General features: G+C 39.5%; 1 protein-coding gene across 2 annotated transcripts in view; it reads left to right on the top strand.

Annotated features, from left to right (window-relative positions):
• The window catches only part of uck2a (uridine-cytidine kinase 2a), a 102,589-nt gene that overhangs the window by 64,931 nt on the left and 20,446 nt on the right, over positions 1 to 17,212 (top strand). For both annotated transcript variants that reach the window (XM_039734720.1, XM_039734721.1), the window contains 3 exons: positions 8,533 to 8,629; positions 11,100 to 11,242; positions 12,069 to 12,166. In XM_039734720.1, coding sequence (XP_039590654.1) covers positions 8,533 to 8,629; positions 11,100 to 11,242; positions 12,069 to 12,166 — 338 coding nt within the window. The remainder of the gene's footprint in view (positions 1 to 8,532; positions 8,630 to 11,099; positions 11,243 to 12,068; positions 12,167 to 17,212) is intronic.

Raw genomic sequence — 17,212 nt, 5'->3', positions numbered from 1 at the left:
GCTGCAGATTTTTGTTCTTGTTTCATAGGCAATGAGTCATTTTCCCTCTAATTGATCTCATCATTTAATTATCAAGCATTTTATTTCTCTTCTCTCATATATTGCATTGCAAATATCACAATAGTGTGAGATTTTATTTTATAATAAATGTAAAGGTATTTTTTCCCATAGCCCTTACCTCTCTCTTGTCATTTTTCTATTAATTCACTTCTTCTGCTCCATTAATTGTATCCTAATTATGATTAATAACAACGAGCAGAGCAGACATAAGGGCAAGCAACACCTAGTGCTAAAAGCTTGTAGCTTTCTTGGTAGATTATCTTGTGAAAGTGGATTAAGTGTGGTTTTCCTGTTTTAATGACAGAATGTATTCAATTTCTTGTGGTATTATTAATGTGTGCACCACTAGACACCAGTTCTGACTTGTAGCTGGACACAAACTTGTGGCATTTCAAGCAACATTACCTCAGACTTGTATTCTAAATGACGCTTGTTTTTCTTCAGATGTCTGGCATGTGATCTTTATTTTTATGTTTTGGCATGCAGGAAGTAAAGAAGTTTTTGCTAGGCTCAGAAGGCCATCACTGGCACAGAAAAGTTTTTGGCCTGTCGGCAGTATGTCCGCTGTCCTTGTTTTCAGGTTTTTATCTGCCCTTGTGGTTAGAAATACACCCTTGAGACTTATTTATTGTTTGTAGCCGGACTGTTCGAGTCTTTCCCTAAGTTATCCAAGCTTGATGGTAATGCAGCTCATCGTCTGTTATGTTTGTTTGGGCAGACCTGTTACTTTCGGATAAAGTGAGAGCTTGATTTGTGATTCTCTTTATGTAAAGGGGCTGTAGTGCTATTCTTGTCTGTAAATGATTGTATCGTGTCCAAGTGCTGGCTGGCATTTATCATCCATTTTATTTGCCACAGTAAGCAAATGTTTAGTTGCTTGCTGATTTGTTCAGCTGTATATCCAGGGTGGGAGGCTTTCTTTCCTCTTTTGTCAGGTAGCCATGATTAAATAATTAATTAATAAACATATTCCCAGTGTCCATTTATATTAATATTTTTTGAACCACTTTGTTTTCTGTCTGTTTAAACTAATGTGTGCCTTTGTGTACTCATTTGCAATTAGTAATTTGTAAAGTTTGTGTTTTAATCTACCTGTCAACTTGTCACACTGTGCTAAACAAAAATAAGCTTTATTGGAAAAACTTCAGTTCATATGGTCATTTTTTCAGTATTTCAGTTCCATTGACAATGCCTTTCAGTTCTGCATTACAATTCTGATGTTCTGTCTCCCCAACTTCTCTCCAGATTTATAATAAATTAGAAACCATTTTGCCTTAAAAGTAGTGAATGCATGATTATTTCTGTGATTGGAGATTTATAGTAAAAAATAAAATCTGAAGTCCAAGCCTGTTTCTATAAAAATTGAGTTAAAAATCTGTGTGTAATTTTAATTTAACACACAAATCTATTACACATTTCTAATTATTTACTTTCATGTTCTTAGCTATACAGGTTGTACCCGGGTTACATATGAGATAGGGACTGTAGGTTTGTACAAAAAAAGTTGAATTTGTATGTAAGTCGGAACAGGTACATACATTTAATAAATGCTGTTGTTGACCGACTGTAACCAAGTGCTCTGCCAATGAATGATGGAGTTTCACTTCTCTCTGACCTTTTTATTTCTACTTTATTTTCAATGGTGATGGTTTTTCTCTTCTTTCCTGTATCACCAGCACTTCCATCAGATTTATGTTTCAGAGACATTCTTGAAGGGTGAAGACAAAAAATTAACATGAGCTTTTCTGCACAGCACTGTACACGCTATCACAGCAGGAAGGCACCCTTCGTCAGCACATTTGATGTACTGACAAGAGACAACTTCCCGCTATGTATATAACAGTACAAGCAGGCTTGCTATTGAGAATGAGTGGGGGCATCGAGTGGGGGGTTCATCACCAGCCCACCTCACAGTCACCTCCACTACAGTATGCTTCCTGCAGCGTCCGCCCACCGAGAATGAACACAGTGCGGCCAAAGGCGGGTAGTGAATCGCCCCCATTCAATAGGTAGCCATCCGATGCACACTACAATGCTACCCCCCGCCACCCCGTTCAGCCTCAGTGGCCTCCGTTCAGCTACAACAGGGTCATCGCTTGCAGCATTACCAGCCGCCCACCGAGAACGAACGGGGCAGTTGTGTGTGGTGGGTGGACAGTGAAACTGCTTGCCGCCAGGAGCAGCCCGAGGGACACTACATTGCATGGGCAGTGAAATCGCCTCTGTCCAGCCACTGCTTGCAGCATCCCCAGGCCGAAGATGACGGAGCGGCAGTTACTGAGGCGCATGTGCCGCAGCTGTGGCCCCGTTCGTAAGTCGTAGGTCTGATGTCCGTAACCTGGGGACTACCTGTATATTTCTCAAGAAATGTGTTTTTACATAAAAAGTCTGTCTTTACATAAAATGTATATTTAATTTTAAAATAAAATCTAAAGTTAAGTTTTTAAAATTTAAAGTGAGAATGAATAAGGATCAGCATCGGTGACTGAGTGAACTAGAGATAAGTGAAAGGTTTTCATTTCTGTATTTTAATTGGTATTGGCAGTTCAGCAATGACATGCTGCAGCTGTTCACAACCATGTTTGAACCTCTGCTTTGTCTGTTTTGGACATTAATAGGGCCCCCATAAACTCATTGCATCCTATATTGTAATATTAATATATAGACGCCCCAAAAATCAGAGTGAAAAAGTTATGTGGCAGGCTAGTCCATTTTGCCAAAATTTAATTGCAGCAACTGCAAATTGTACGCAGCACTTTGTATGGCCCCTGTGTTCTTGTATACATGCCTGACAACATTGGTGCATGCTTCTAATGAGATGATAGATGGTGTTGTGGGGGATCTCCTCCCAGATCTGGACCAGGGCATCACTGAGCTCCTGGACAGTCTGAGGTGCAACCTGGTGGCATTGGATGGACCAAAACATAATGTCCCAGAGGTGTTCTATTGGATTTAGGTCAGGAAAGTGTGGTGGCCAGTCAATGGCATCAATTCCTTTATCCTCCAGGAACTGCCTGCATACTCTCACCACATGAGGCCAGGAATTGTCGTGCACCAGGAGCCACTGTACCAGCATAGGGTCTGACAATGGGTCCAAGGATTTCATCCTGATACCTAATGGCAGCCAAGGTGCCTTTGTCAAGCCTGTAGCGGTCTGTGTGACCCTCCATGGATATGCCTCCCCAGACAATCATTAACCCACCACCAAACTGCTCATGCTGAATGATGTTACAGGCAGCATAATGTTCTCCATGGCTTCTCCAGACCCTTTCACTTCTGTCACGTGCTCAGGGTGAACCTGCTCTCATCTGTAAAAAGCACAGGGCACCAGTGGTGCATCTGCCAATTCTGGTATTCTATGGTGAATGCCAATCGAGCTGCATGCTGCTGGGCAGTGAGCTCAGGGCCCATTAGAGGACATGGGGCCCTTGGGTCACCCTCATGAAGTCTTTCTGGTTGTTTGGTCAGAGACATTCACACCAGTGGCCTGCTGGAGGTCATTTTGTAGGGCTCTGGCAGTGCTCATCCTGTTCCTCCTGCCCAAAGGAGCAGATACTGGTCCTGCTGATGGGTTATGGACCTTCTATGGCCCTCTCCAGCTCTCCTAGAGTAACTGCTTGCCTCCTAGAATCTCCTCCATGCCCTTAAGACTGTGCAGGGAGACACAGCAAACCTTCTGGCAATGACACGTATTGATGTGCCATCCTGGAGAAGTTGGACTACCTGTGCAACCTCTGTAGGGTCCAGGTATCGCCTCATGCTACCAGTAGTGACACTGACTGTAGCCAAATGCAAAACTAGTGAAGAAACAGTCAGAAAAGATGAGGAGGGAAAATGTCAGTGGCCTCCACCTGTTAAACCATTCCTGTTTTGGGGTCATCTCATTGTTGCCCCTCTAGTGCATCTGTTGTTAATTTCATTAACACCACAGCAGCTGAAACTGATTAACAACCCCTCTGCTACTTAACTGACCAGATTAATATCCCATAAGCTTCATTGACTTTATGCTATACTCTGATTAAAAGTGTTCCTTTAATTCTTTTGAGCAGTGTGTATGTGTATATATATATATATATATATATATATATATATATATATATATATATATATATATATATATATATATATATATATATATATATATATATAAATTTAAATAAATATAAATAAATAAAATTTTTGCATTGTTACTGTGCAGGTACCTTCTTTAAAATTAGGTTATGTAGACTGTATTATTATTTTTCAGCAATAAATTATAAAAATATAGGTCAGTGTTACAAAGATACAAGAAAATAAGCCAAGATAACTCCATATGTCAGTAACTGGATACAAGCATTCTACAAATAAGTAAGAATAATCACCTTTAATAGTACACAATATTAATTTAGAATCCAACAGGATCCCTACAACTACTACAATACAAAATGCATATAGTCCTAGGAATAAATGTTCTTAAATCTCTTGCTCAAAATTTACTTAATGCAAAAAATGTTTTGATATAAAGCAGCAGATCTTTACATATTTACATTGGAGATTGGCTCAAATCACACACATCTAACAAATGCAACAAAGGTGGCTGTAAAACCTCTGCTTACAAGCTAAGGCAGGTGTATTATATACAAAAATCTCACAAAAGCTTCAGTCCATCTGAAAACCTTTGGCTGTTATATGTTGTCAGTTATGAGTGTTCTAATCAATTAAGTTACATCCTTATACAAATCATTAGAGGCATCACCTTCCCATGTTTTGCAATATTGTTTGTTATAGGTAAAACATTGGCCAGAATTTAAAGCTAACATTCTATGCATTAGTCTTGTATTAATCTTTTTACCTAGAAAATGTATTAATCTACCAAATAATAAAAATATTCCATGTCACTTAATTTTCCCAATATGTTTGCCTCTCAGTGTAGCTTTCATACTGTACAGTTAATAGTTTATGAAACAGACAGGAAATTTAAAAAGAAAGTGTGTAGGATGGCTGGCGTCCTTATCTTGCCGGGATGCCCTAATGATAGAAGGACTGGGGATACGCCTTATACAGAGCTTTATCTCCCCCAGGACTCTAGATGGCAGTGAGTCGAAGGCTCAGATTCCTACATGGGTGCCCGCAGGGCATGATAGGTGTTGTTGTCCCAGAGGACGGCCCTGCAAGTTTGGGGAGTCCCTACATCATGGGGTTTCTGCCTCACCAGGAAGTGCTGACAGACCACGTGTGCGAAAGATTGGGAGCCTGCATCGGGAGGTGGAGAAGGACGAAGCTTGCAGAGGAGGCAGTGAGAGACAGAGAGAGACAAAGACAAACAGTGTGCTGTATTGTGTTTAAGTTTTCACAAAATAAAAAAAAAAGGACTCTGCCTATTAACACTAGAGTCCCCAAAGCCTACAAAAAAAGATATAATGCTGGGCCACCTTAAATTCCTTCTCACCTCTTCATCAGTGTCTTTGTTTTGCAAATGTGTCAGTCGACACAAGCAGTCTGCTATCCCATCTCCCATTGACGCAGCTGAAGTCGGTCAGAAATGTCTCCCATCTCAAGTCTCTATCGTGGTGTTTATTGACTCATTGACAGCAACATGTAAATTGAATAATTTCTTTTTCTTCACTTATATTCTTGAATAAAAGCGCACTTGTTTTGTTATACCCTTTTTGAAAGTGTTTACACATTATACACATCTGGTCAGCATTTTGCCAATTATTAGTAGAAAATGAAAACAGTTTCTGTTTTAGTTATGTGTTCAACATTTCTTGCCTCACATTTTCTGTCATCCTACATTTACCCAGATTGTTGTAGACATGGAACACAAATGAAATGTATGTATTCCAAATACAGTAATCCCTCGCTATATCGCGCTTCGACTTTCGCGGCTTCCCTCTATCGCGGATTTTAAATGTAAGCATATCTAAATATATATCACGGATTTTTTGCTGGTTCGCGGATTTCTGCAGACAATGTGTCTTTTAATTTATGGTACTTGATTCCTCAGTTTGTTTGCCCAGTTGATTTCATACAAGGGACGCTATTGGCGGATGGCTTAGAAGCTGCCCAATCAGAGCATGTATTACATATTAACTAAAACTCCTCAATGCTATAAGATATGCTTCCCATGCGGTGCTCAATTGTTTGCTTGTCTCTGCCTCTGTCTCACCCTCTCTGACATTCTCTGCGCCTGACGGAGGGGGTGTGAGCAGAGGTGCTTTTTGCACAGAAGCTGTTTGCCTAGTGGATACGGAAGCTCCTCTAAGAAATGCCGGCCACTTTATCGGCTTCCAAAAGCACACTTATTGATTTTTTGATTGTTTGCTTTAATCTCTCTCTCTCTCTCTCTCTCTCTCTCTCTCTCTCTGACGTTCTCTGCGCCTGACGGAGGGGCTGTTTGCTGAGAAGATACTGAGGCTCCTCTAAAAAAATGCCTCGGCAAACTTAAAAGCACACGTATTGATTTTTTGATTGTTTGCTTTTCTTTGCCAGCGCTCTCTCTCTCTGAAATTCTCTGCTCCTGAAGAGAAGAAGATATATTTGCATTCTTTTAATTGTGAGAAAGAGCTGTCATCTTTGTCTTGTCCTGGAGCACAGTTTAAACTTTTGACTAAAAGGTGTTATTTCATGTCTAGAGGGCTCTAATAATGTTAACAGTGTGGGAGAGTTTATAAGGGCTTAAAATATATAAAAATAACTATACAAACATATGGTTTCTACTTCGCGGATTTTCATCTATCGCGGGGGGTTCTGGAACGCAACCCCCGTGATCGAGGAGGGATTACTGTATCAATATATTTTTTACTCTATACAATTCAAGGCAACTCATACCCAGATAAACAGACTTGAGCTGGGAGAACTTTGCAACTGACTTCAGCTGAGTTGGTGGTAGATGGGATAGCAGGCTGCATGTGCTGATTGACACATTTGCAAAACAAATATGCTGATTAAGAGTTACGAAGGAATTGAAGGTGGCCCGACATAACGGCTTTTTTTGTAGGCTTCAGGGATTCTAATATTAACCTGTGTCTGTTTGTGTTGGGTTTGGGGAGCTGTGGTGCCCCCTGCTGTCCACAAAATAAAAGTCTACATGGGCAGGTGGCTGCATTCTCAGGCTGGTAATTCGGTCAACACAATAGAATCCCTGTGTGACCTTAAATGGGGTTTTCTGCTATGAAAATCTGAGTTCCTTGCAGATGCGTAGACGTGCTGGTAAATTACTGGGTCAAGTGCATTTTTGGACTAACTTTGACATAGTGTAATTCTTTGGGAAAAGCAGAAACAACAGAGTAATTACAAGATGTCCCACGACTGCTTGTATTCACCTTGTTCTTCTCTTTTCAGATGCTCCCATTAGGGGTCGCCACAATGGATTATCTGTTTCCATATCTACCTGTTCTTTGCATCTTGCTCTGTCACACCCACCACCTTCATGTCCTCTTTCAACACATCCATAAACCTTCTCTTAGGCCTTCCTTTTTTCTTCTTCCCTGGCATCTCCATCTTTAGCATGCTTCTCCCAATATACCCAGCATCTCTCCTTTGAACATGTCTAGACCAATGTTATCTCACGTCTCTGGCTTCGTCTCCAAACTATCCAGCCTAAGATGACTCCCTAATGTACTTGCTTCTAATCTTGTAAAACCAACTGCAAATCTTAACATCTTTAACTCTACCACCTCTGGCTCTGTCTCCTGTCTTTTTGTCAGTGCCACCAACTCCAACCTATATAACCTAACTGGTCTCACTACCATCTTGTAGACCATCCCTTTCACTGTTGCTGGTAGCCACCTGTCACAAATCACTTCCAACACACTGCTCCACCCAGTCCACCCTGCCTGCACTTTCTTATTCACCTTTCTTCCACATTCCCCGTTGCTCTGTACTGTTAATTCCAAATATTTAAACTCATCCACCTTTGCCAACTCTACTCCCTGCATCCTCACCATTCCACTGACTTCCCTCTTATTTACACACATGTATTCTGTCTTGTTCCTACTGACCTTCATCCCTCTACTCTCTAGAGCATATCTCCACCTCTCCAGGGTCTCCTCAACCTGCTTTCTACCCTTGTTACAGATCACAATGCCATCTGCAAAGATCATAGTCCATAGGATGTCTGTGTAATCTCCGCTGTCAATCACCAACATACCGGCATGTACTATCACCAAAAAATCCAATTATCATAGACTACTACCACCACTTCTTAATTTTTTGGTTACAGATGTCTAACAGGGAAATTGTCAAAGCTGCAACCTGTTCGTTTTTAGTTTTTTCAAAAGGATTGTACTAATCAGTGTATTTTGGAAAGTTAGTGCAAAGATTATTGACTTGATCACTGCATTAAAGCTTTACTAATAAAAAAGGTTTACATTTTTAAGGTTGCCTGCCAAGTAATGTCATTATCTTCTTTTCAATTGTTTTCTTCCTCTTAAGCATGTTTGCTGTTATTGTTATTATCAGGTTTCATTAATGTGACTTTTTTTTACGTAGGTGCATTTGATAATGAACTAATCCTGAAGACGCTTCGGGAAATAATGGAGGGGAAGACGGTGCAGATACCCGTCTATGACTTTGTCACACATTCCAGGTTCAAATCTGATTTACTTTTCTCTTTCGACGTAAGCTTACTGTACTATTGATTTATACTGTTTGTAATATAACCAATTAGTAACCACCACATTAAAATTATTACTGCCTGTATTCTAGTTAATAATACAATCCTGAATTACTGATACAGCCCTTAAGAGCAATTTCCAATGCACAGCAATGCATTGCAGTGTACAGAACACAGTGCAAAAGTGTGACATTTACCAGATTTGTTCTTAATGTGTAGTTAATCATGTCATATACTGTTAAAATGTAAAAAAATAAATAAATAAAACACAAACAAACAACTTCTGAATTTTGGTAGTCTACTTTGATGCTGCAGTATCGTATGCCAGACTCTTAAGATGAAAATAGGATGTGTGTGTCATTTTTAAAACCCTGTAATCCTGCAGGTTTTGCTATAGTCGTGTCTGTACATTTGATAAATCAATTTATTTTAAGCAGATATTCTTTCACTTTTTTCCTTGGAGTATTTCTTTACCAACACCCCATGATGTCATCAGTACACTGTTTTTGTATTGCAGCAATAAAATCCACAGATATCTGCTTACTCATCCTGCATCTGGTCTTTGTGGTTTGACCTCTGGGTTTTTGATTTAACGTGGTTTGCCATAGATCTGTAACACAGAATCTGAAGTTGACTATGTAAAGTCTATAGTGACTACTTTGGTATTGGTGACATTCATTGCTTCATGGTTATTGCAACACTACCATTTTAGATGTTTCACAGTTTTTATGCTGTCTTGTCAGTACTGTGATGTCCTCATCAGATCAGACAATACGTTTGTTATCGATATTTTGCTGCATAGTCAAGTGTGAAATCTTGGTGAGTCGGCAACTTATTCCTAATGCAGCAGTCTGCTGGTGTATCAAGTTAGCATGAATTTTAGTGGTACACTACATGCCCAACATTATTCTGTATTATGTTTTGTCATTTGGAGGAAGTGTTTTAATTTTGATTCTCCTTTTATGGCCTAAACGTTTATGTATTTTCTTCAATGGCCCATCCATTAAGTTCCTTTCGGGTGATTATGGCTTTAATATAAGTGGTTACTTGCATTCTACCCTATCTTAGGATTAGACTATGTATTGACTGTGCATCTTTGAATGTTCTGTTTATCACAGACTTATTTTTGGCAATGATGCTGCTTCTTTGAAACAGACTGCTCATTGACATCTGTGGGTTTTTATTAAATTTTTATATGCCAAAGTTATCGTGAAGAGTTGGAATTGTTCATGATTGTATGAGATGAGCTGGTGTAGGTTCTGTATTTAAGTTTGTTCCCTTTCCATAATGACAAGCTTAATTTGCTTAAATAAGAAAGGAAAAAAAAAACCTTCTGACATAGAAACAAGAACAGGTCAAATATTCGAGGAACTAAGCAGGATTCACTCATTCATATTTAAGGACAATTTAATACCATGTTCAAATATAGCAAACTGTGGTTGGGATAGTTTCGGTGTTTGTGTTTGTATGCTGGAAGTTGTGCTAAAGATCCCCAACCTGTGACAGCTAAAATGTTTTTACTTTGTTTTAAATGACTGCTACACTTTTCATTTTTCACAACACATTCTTTTTCAGTGCCTTGGCAATCTATCACAGAATTATCTACTGTTTCTTAAAATTACAAATCAATTTCTTGTTTGGAAGGTAGCTCTTTTTTATAGTCTATCCAGTTTACTTCCATTTGTTTGCTTAAAAACAATGCTTATTTTTTAAAATTTCTCCCCAAAGAACAATAGATTCATGTATTCATGTATTCTTATGGATTCATATAATGGTTTTGTTTTCCTTCTATCATCTTCATCATTTTTTTGTGCCAAACCGTATTTTGAGGAACTATCAAGAGATTCACTCTTTTGGGTTGGGTATAAGCATGCCATGAATGTGGTCAGCGATTAATTTTAAATGCCTGTGTTTGAAAGACTATTGATGATAATAGTCAGTCAGTGTGTTATTATCCAGAGCAAAACCCAGGTTTTTAGGAGCAGAGGTGGGGAATCATTGACCTCGACAAGCAAATTGTTAGGAGGTGAAGAACACTTTAAGAAGCTCTACTATTTGATATGCTGTACTTGGAGAAGCAACTACTTAGATTTGCTCATTTTTTGTAAATGGTGGATGCTGTAGTAAGTGAAAATCTTTAAGGTTGCTATGTTATGTGTTGACTGAGATGACACACTATAGTGTTGTGGGTTTCAGTTTTTAATCACTGTGGCCATACTGCGTGCAGTTTGTTCCATTTACATACAAAAGGCACTCCTTGGTTTTTCAGAGAAAGAATGTCATGGAACTAGAACATTAACTCCATTAAAGCTAAGTCTCCAATGTGGCATATACAGTTGTATTTTGAGGACATATTAGGTATGGTATATAAGAGTCTTGAGTTGATGTTCTCAGCAACTAGAATTCACCAACTGATACTGTTCTCTCCTCTGCCACCCTGCAGGAAAGAAGAGTCTGTGACTGTGTATCCTGCAGACGTAGTTTTGTTTGAGGGCATCTTGATGTTCTACTCACAGGAAATTCGCGACCTCTTCCAGATGAAACTCTTTGTTGACACCGATGCAGACACCCGACTTTCAAGAAGAGGTACTTGGAAATCATGGCACAGTTTTTTTGGGTGGTAGAGATATGGTTAAAGATTGCCCCTTTAAGTAGAATTTTCAACAAAATTCTACCTTGGCCTTCACCAACTAAAGATCAAGACATTCAGGATGAAAAGTGCTATATAACATTTTTTAAGATAGTCTTATGCAGTTATTTATGCCTCGCTCAACTAATGGAAAACTATGAAATTTTGATTTTGTCAATTATTAAAGCTGGAGATTGAGCAAGGATCTTTAAATTAACAGACACTTTTTCACTTTCAGATATAGATGAACTCTTTAAACATTCAAAATCCTTAAGTGTCTAAAAAAATGTTGGCTCATGAAGTTAATTTTATATTACTCAGCTAAAATGAGAACATCATGATAAATTATTCTGACAAAGCAGTAAAGGCCTAAAGCACAAATTACAAATGTGACACAATTTTTTAGCAGTATTTAGGTTTTTGCTCTGATATCTCAACTGTGATTGCTCACAGAAAGTTAATTTATTTAAGCTCACAGTAGTTAAATAGGAGTACATAAACCAAAAGAACCACAAAATACTCATGTAGCCATATAAATATATAATCTTTTTACTCCAATACCTTTAACTCATGGCCTGATGATTTAGCAATAAATCGAAAATTGGAACATAAGGTTTATCACAGAAGCAAAATAAACTGAAGAAACCAAAAAGGTTTAAATAAGCACAATTTCATTAACAGTGAGTTTGTGTTTTTAATAAAGTTGTTCTTGATTTATTATATTTTATTCTTATATTTTTGGTGTTGATATTCTTTTGAATCTGTGTTTCCCCTTCTTTCAAGTTCTGAGAGACATCACTGAACGAGGCAGGGATCTGGAACAAGTCTTGGCTCAGTATATTACCTTTGTCAAGCCAGCTTTTGAAGAGTTCTGCTTGCCAGTGAGTATATTAGCCCCAACCTACTACTGGGGAAAACCCATTATTGTGCTTATTGCCACTGCTTTCCTTGCAATTTTTTTTTTTCTTCTATATATACACATGGACCCAAAAATTGGGCCAATAGTATAGGAGTAGGGTGAAGTTATTGAATATGTCACTAGGTATCATATGCCTACAGTCTGGTTAATTAATCCATAGAATGAATGGCATTGTCCTGTGTTGATTGTTTGCCTTTTTATGACATTTATTTTATAGTAGTCGTGCATGTGACTTGGGCATTTTTTTCCTTTTGTTCTCCAACACATCGATGGATTGTTCATAAAGAGTTTGCTCTCTGCGGACAAACTTTTAATCTGTGACACTGCATTGAACTGCTGAGATATCATCAGAAAAAAATGTTGAGAGATGTAGTACACCCAAAACTGACTGAAATGTGGTATGTGTAGGTGAGTTGTCATGGTGTAAAATTCAAAGAGTTTTTCACCAAAAGCTTTGTAGTTATTACTTCATAGGCAAACTATAGTGGGTCTAGGTGGTCTACCACAAGAAGACGTATATAGTCCAGGACCAGTCTCTTAAAGGTCTTCATGATTTGAGATGTGACACTGGTCTGTAGTCATTAGCTGGAGAGACACCTCCCTTCTTTGGAACAGGAACAATGCAGGATCTTTTCTACTTTTTGAATCATCAGGGACATACTCAGTAAGTGGCCAGGGATACCAGAAAGATTTTCAGCAAAGGCCTTAAGAACTCCAGGACTGAATCTAATTTGGTCCGGTGGCTTTTACTCTGTGTAGCTTCCTCTGTTGTCTCTTCACTTGGTCTTCTATGGTGGACAGCCCATACTGATGATCAGAGGTGGGCTTGTCACTGGGCATTGTAGTTGAAGTGGTAGGAGTTGTTGATGTACTGGAGAGTGGATAAACTGGTCATTGGAAGAAAGTGACAGTGGGTGGGAAAATCTATTAAAAAATTGGTTAAGGGTGTTAGCTCTAATAATAATAATACATTTATTTGTAGGTGTCTTTCTAAACACCCAAGGACACCAAACAATAGATTAAACACAGATTATAAACAAAAATAAAATACAAAAATTAAAATCAGACAGAGCAATTGTAATCAAAGAGAAAAAGCAGTCTTAAACAAATGATTTTAAGTTTAGATTTGAAAAGTGAAAATGATTCAATATTTCTAAGCACAGATGGTAGTGAGATGGTAGAGTGAGCTCTGTTCCCTTTAACCTTCTAGCACCTGTACTCTGGATTGCTTGAGTCCAGTAATTATGCCTCGTCCATTCCAAACATCTTTAATGTTAATCTGTGTAGGTTTGTTTACCAATTTAGCTTTATAACCTTCACTCAGATTTTTCTTTTGCACTTGCTGTGCGTCTTTTAGAGCCTTTTTGTCACCAGATTTGAATGCTCTCTTTTAGGAGACTTTTTAGCTCTTTAGTAATCCAGGGCGTGTTGTTTGGTGAGTAGTGTCTATACAAAAGTTAATTTGGCCAAATTAACATCATTTTGGACAAAAATCTTGAAATGCCTATCAGACAACCTTGGTGTCACAATCACTCCTAATGCATTAATAGCTGTGTTTGGTGTACTCCCAGATGGAAATAAAGTTGTGAAGGATAAACAAGCTGTATTTGCCTTTATTTCTACTATTAGCTCGTAGACTTATCTTGCTCAATTGGAAGAATTCTAACCCACCTCTGTTAAGTCAGTGGGTAACTAATGTTATATACTATTTAAAATTAAAAAAAAATCTAATTCTCTCTTAGTGGATCTGATCAAAACTTTTTTTTTTAAACCTGGTAGGATCTAATCAGTGATATTTTAGAATAAGCACTTGTACTATGGAGAGAGACTCCTTTTCTTCTATACTACTCTCAAAGGTTTTACTCTGGTTGTTGGCCTTCCTCTCTTTCTCATGGGTGGGAGTTGAATTAAATTCAGTTTTGTTAAATTTGACTTGATTGTATTTAGGGAATCCAGGGAAACCGGGAACAGCCAAGCTCACATATATAGTGTGTAAAAATCGATCAAGAAATAACAGAGTTATAGTTGAAAACTGAAGACTTCATTGATGTCTGTCAGACAACAGCTTTGAACAGCAACTTGAAATTGCAATGCGTCGGTCTGTTGCATCCACATTATCTGTGCCAAGAAACTTGCCATCACAGAATGATGACAAGAAACTGGATGCATCAGTAAAAGCTGAAATGGCGGTGTTTCAGAGCAACTGCAAGCGCGGGCATTGTTTAGAACAAGTGTATCTGTATCTGATGATTGTGCTGCCTACTTCATTGGAGGCAGAGCCTGCTTTTTTAGCGGCTGGCGTACTCTGCATGAAGTACGCTCTTACCTGGATGACTGCATGATGGACACATTGTGCTTTCTATGCTCTTGTTACCGCAACTAACTAGATCAGTGCTGCCCACAGTTTTTCGGCTTGCAAGCTACTTTTAAAATGACCAGGTCGAAATGATCTACCTACATTAAAAATTATATATATATATACCTTGCATGACTGAATAACCTTTATGGCACAATAACAATTCAGTACATTTATGGTCACTACAGTATTTTATTTAACTAGCCAACCCGCGGCGTACCATACGCCGCATAATCAGGCCGATTTTTAAATAATTTTTAAGCACTGGGAGAAAATTAACATTTGAAAAATCTGTACTGTAATAAATCAGCAAGAAAAGCAACATTGTAACAATGCACGGAACGAACCAACACACAATCGTCCGAGACTGAAAACTTGCGGACCACAATCGCCTACTCTTGCCAGACGGAGGGATGGTGGTGCACAGTGCGGAGTGTGGAACGGGAGGAGGGGAGAAAGACGTCCATTCAGCTCCTTCCGTCATGCTAGTCTGCTGAATTCTTGTTCAGTATGTACTGCCCGCTTATGTGCCCACCTCCAACTCGTCACTTGAGTTGTTGGCTGCTTTTCTAAATATAATCCACCAAGACACCCGACCACGGTAGTAGCGAGGTGGGAGGGGGGTGTGCACAAAGGGTAGGGACGCAAGCAGTGGGAGCGTATGAGTCGCACTTAGTGGGAATTCCATGGTTTGCAGCCCGAATGGGGTTCAACGGCTTACCTACGCCTCTCTGTGCCGGCTAGACACACGCTCAATCTCATGCATGATTATTTATTGAATGCTAAACACTTCTGGAAAGACAAGGATGTCTAAAACGGGTTGGTGTGAAAATACAACAGTAAGTGAATGAAAAGATGGAACTCTGGAGAGAGCAAAATACAACACAATAGTGAACCCGCGGCATAACAAACGCCGCGTGGCTCAGACGTTCATGTGGACTCTTACCACAGACAAAAGTGACTAACTGGGTGGTTGGTGAGTTTTTGCGTCCGGGAAAATGGGCAGGCAGTGTGAATGCCTAGAGAGCGAGGGTAGACGCCGGCTGGTGAAAAAGGAGTGTTGGTGGGCAGGGAAACGTCTTCCGTGTTCCTGCAGTAGCATCTAAGAAGACGCATGTTTGTCGCGGATGCGAATAGCTGTATGTAGCATGTAAAACCGTTTGCTATGGTGCACGCGGTCATGCGTCGTAACCGAAAACTCGGTTTTTAAAGACTGCTTACTTCAATGTGCTTTAACCTCAGTTGTAAAGGATTGTTTTAAGGATCGCATGGGATACCCCTCACAAACCGTTTCACATGCTGCATATGGCGATTCACCTCCGCGAGAAACTTGCCTCTTATGAACAGTCAACGTAGCTCGGAGGTGCATGACATGCACATGACATTAACCTGACCTGCACTGCATGTGGCCTCTACGACAGACGAATATAAATGACGCCATTTTTTCTGTGTCCTTGCGTCCGAGTTAGTGGGCGTGGCCCTGCGAGTTGTCGTATGCAATGGTCTTGGAGTTGATGGGTGTGGCTCCTTCCTGCGTGCGCCATAGGTGTCTCACTTGTCGGCAGCTTAGTGAATCCAAGCCCCTTCCGGCGTGCTTTCCATGATTGTCTTGCCTTTAGTGAATTATATATATATATGTAGATAATCGTCATGTGGGAAAAGGCTGACAAGGCTCGCATAAATAAGTAGAGCCGAATAATGCAGTCAAGGAGCTTTTGAATTCAGCCGAGTGAAAAATGACGGCTGTCCAATTAACTGCGATTTTAGTTCCCTGTCCTCTCTTTCTCAGATCGCTTTTTGTAAGGACGTCAGTTTCGTAGTTTTTATGAACAGTTCAAAAATGCCTTTCCACATTTTCCTTCTTTGGAATAGCAATGATAGATTGACAGATCAGACAAACGCACTTTGATTATGACATTGTGAGAAAAAAAATCCTCTTCCAATTCCACATCTAGCCCATACCCTCCCCAAACACATTTTTTTTAAAAACCCTTCTTTAGTCGATATAAATTGGAAAGCTAACTAGATCACAGCCGGAGCTGGATCACAGCAGTAGCTCGCATGTTTAATCGTGAGTGCGGGATGACCAGTGTGGTACAAGAGAAGAGATCTCAGACTGGCCGCCCTGTATGTCGATCAAGTGGCAAATGCCATAGGGAGGATATATAATGGACTAACATTGAAAAATAAATTTTCTTGAATGCAACGCGATCTACCTGCACTATCTTTGCGATCTACCGGTCGATCGCGATTGATGCATTGGGCACCCCTGAACTAGATGCATGTACTTATATGACAGCATGAACTGCTTGTAGATATGGTTAGTCTTTTATTGGTGTCCACATGTTGCAGTAGTTTTATTAAAAATGAGTGTCGGTCATTCTAAAACCATTCACATGTGAGATGCCCATGCACTGTGTCATCCCCGGGAGCCCGGGATTCCCAAGAATGACATGTGGGATTCCCGAATTCCCTGGAATGGATTCCCTAATTGTATTGAATGCTACATGCTTTGAATACATTCAATAAAAGTTTAAAAAGCCTGTATCACTATGGTCTGTTGATACTGTGACTGAGAGCCCCTCGGTATCATCCCCATGTAAGTGGCACATCATTTCCCAGGGTTTCATTTGGAAGCAGTCATTCAGAGCC

The sequence above is a fragment of the Polypterus senegalus genome, chromosome 14, assembly GCF_016835505.1.
Source record: "Polypterus senegalus isolate Bchr_013 chromosome 14, ASM1683550v1, whole genome shotgun sequence".
In the NCBI taxonomy this organism is placed as follows: domain Eukaryota; kingdom Metazoa; phylum Chordata; class Cladistia; order Polypteriformes; family Polypteridae; genus Polypterus; species Polypterus senegalus.
The sequence above is the reverse complement of the archived record's forward strand: the minus strand, read 5'-3'. Positions and strand labels throughout refer to the sequence as shown.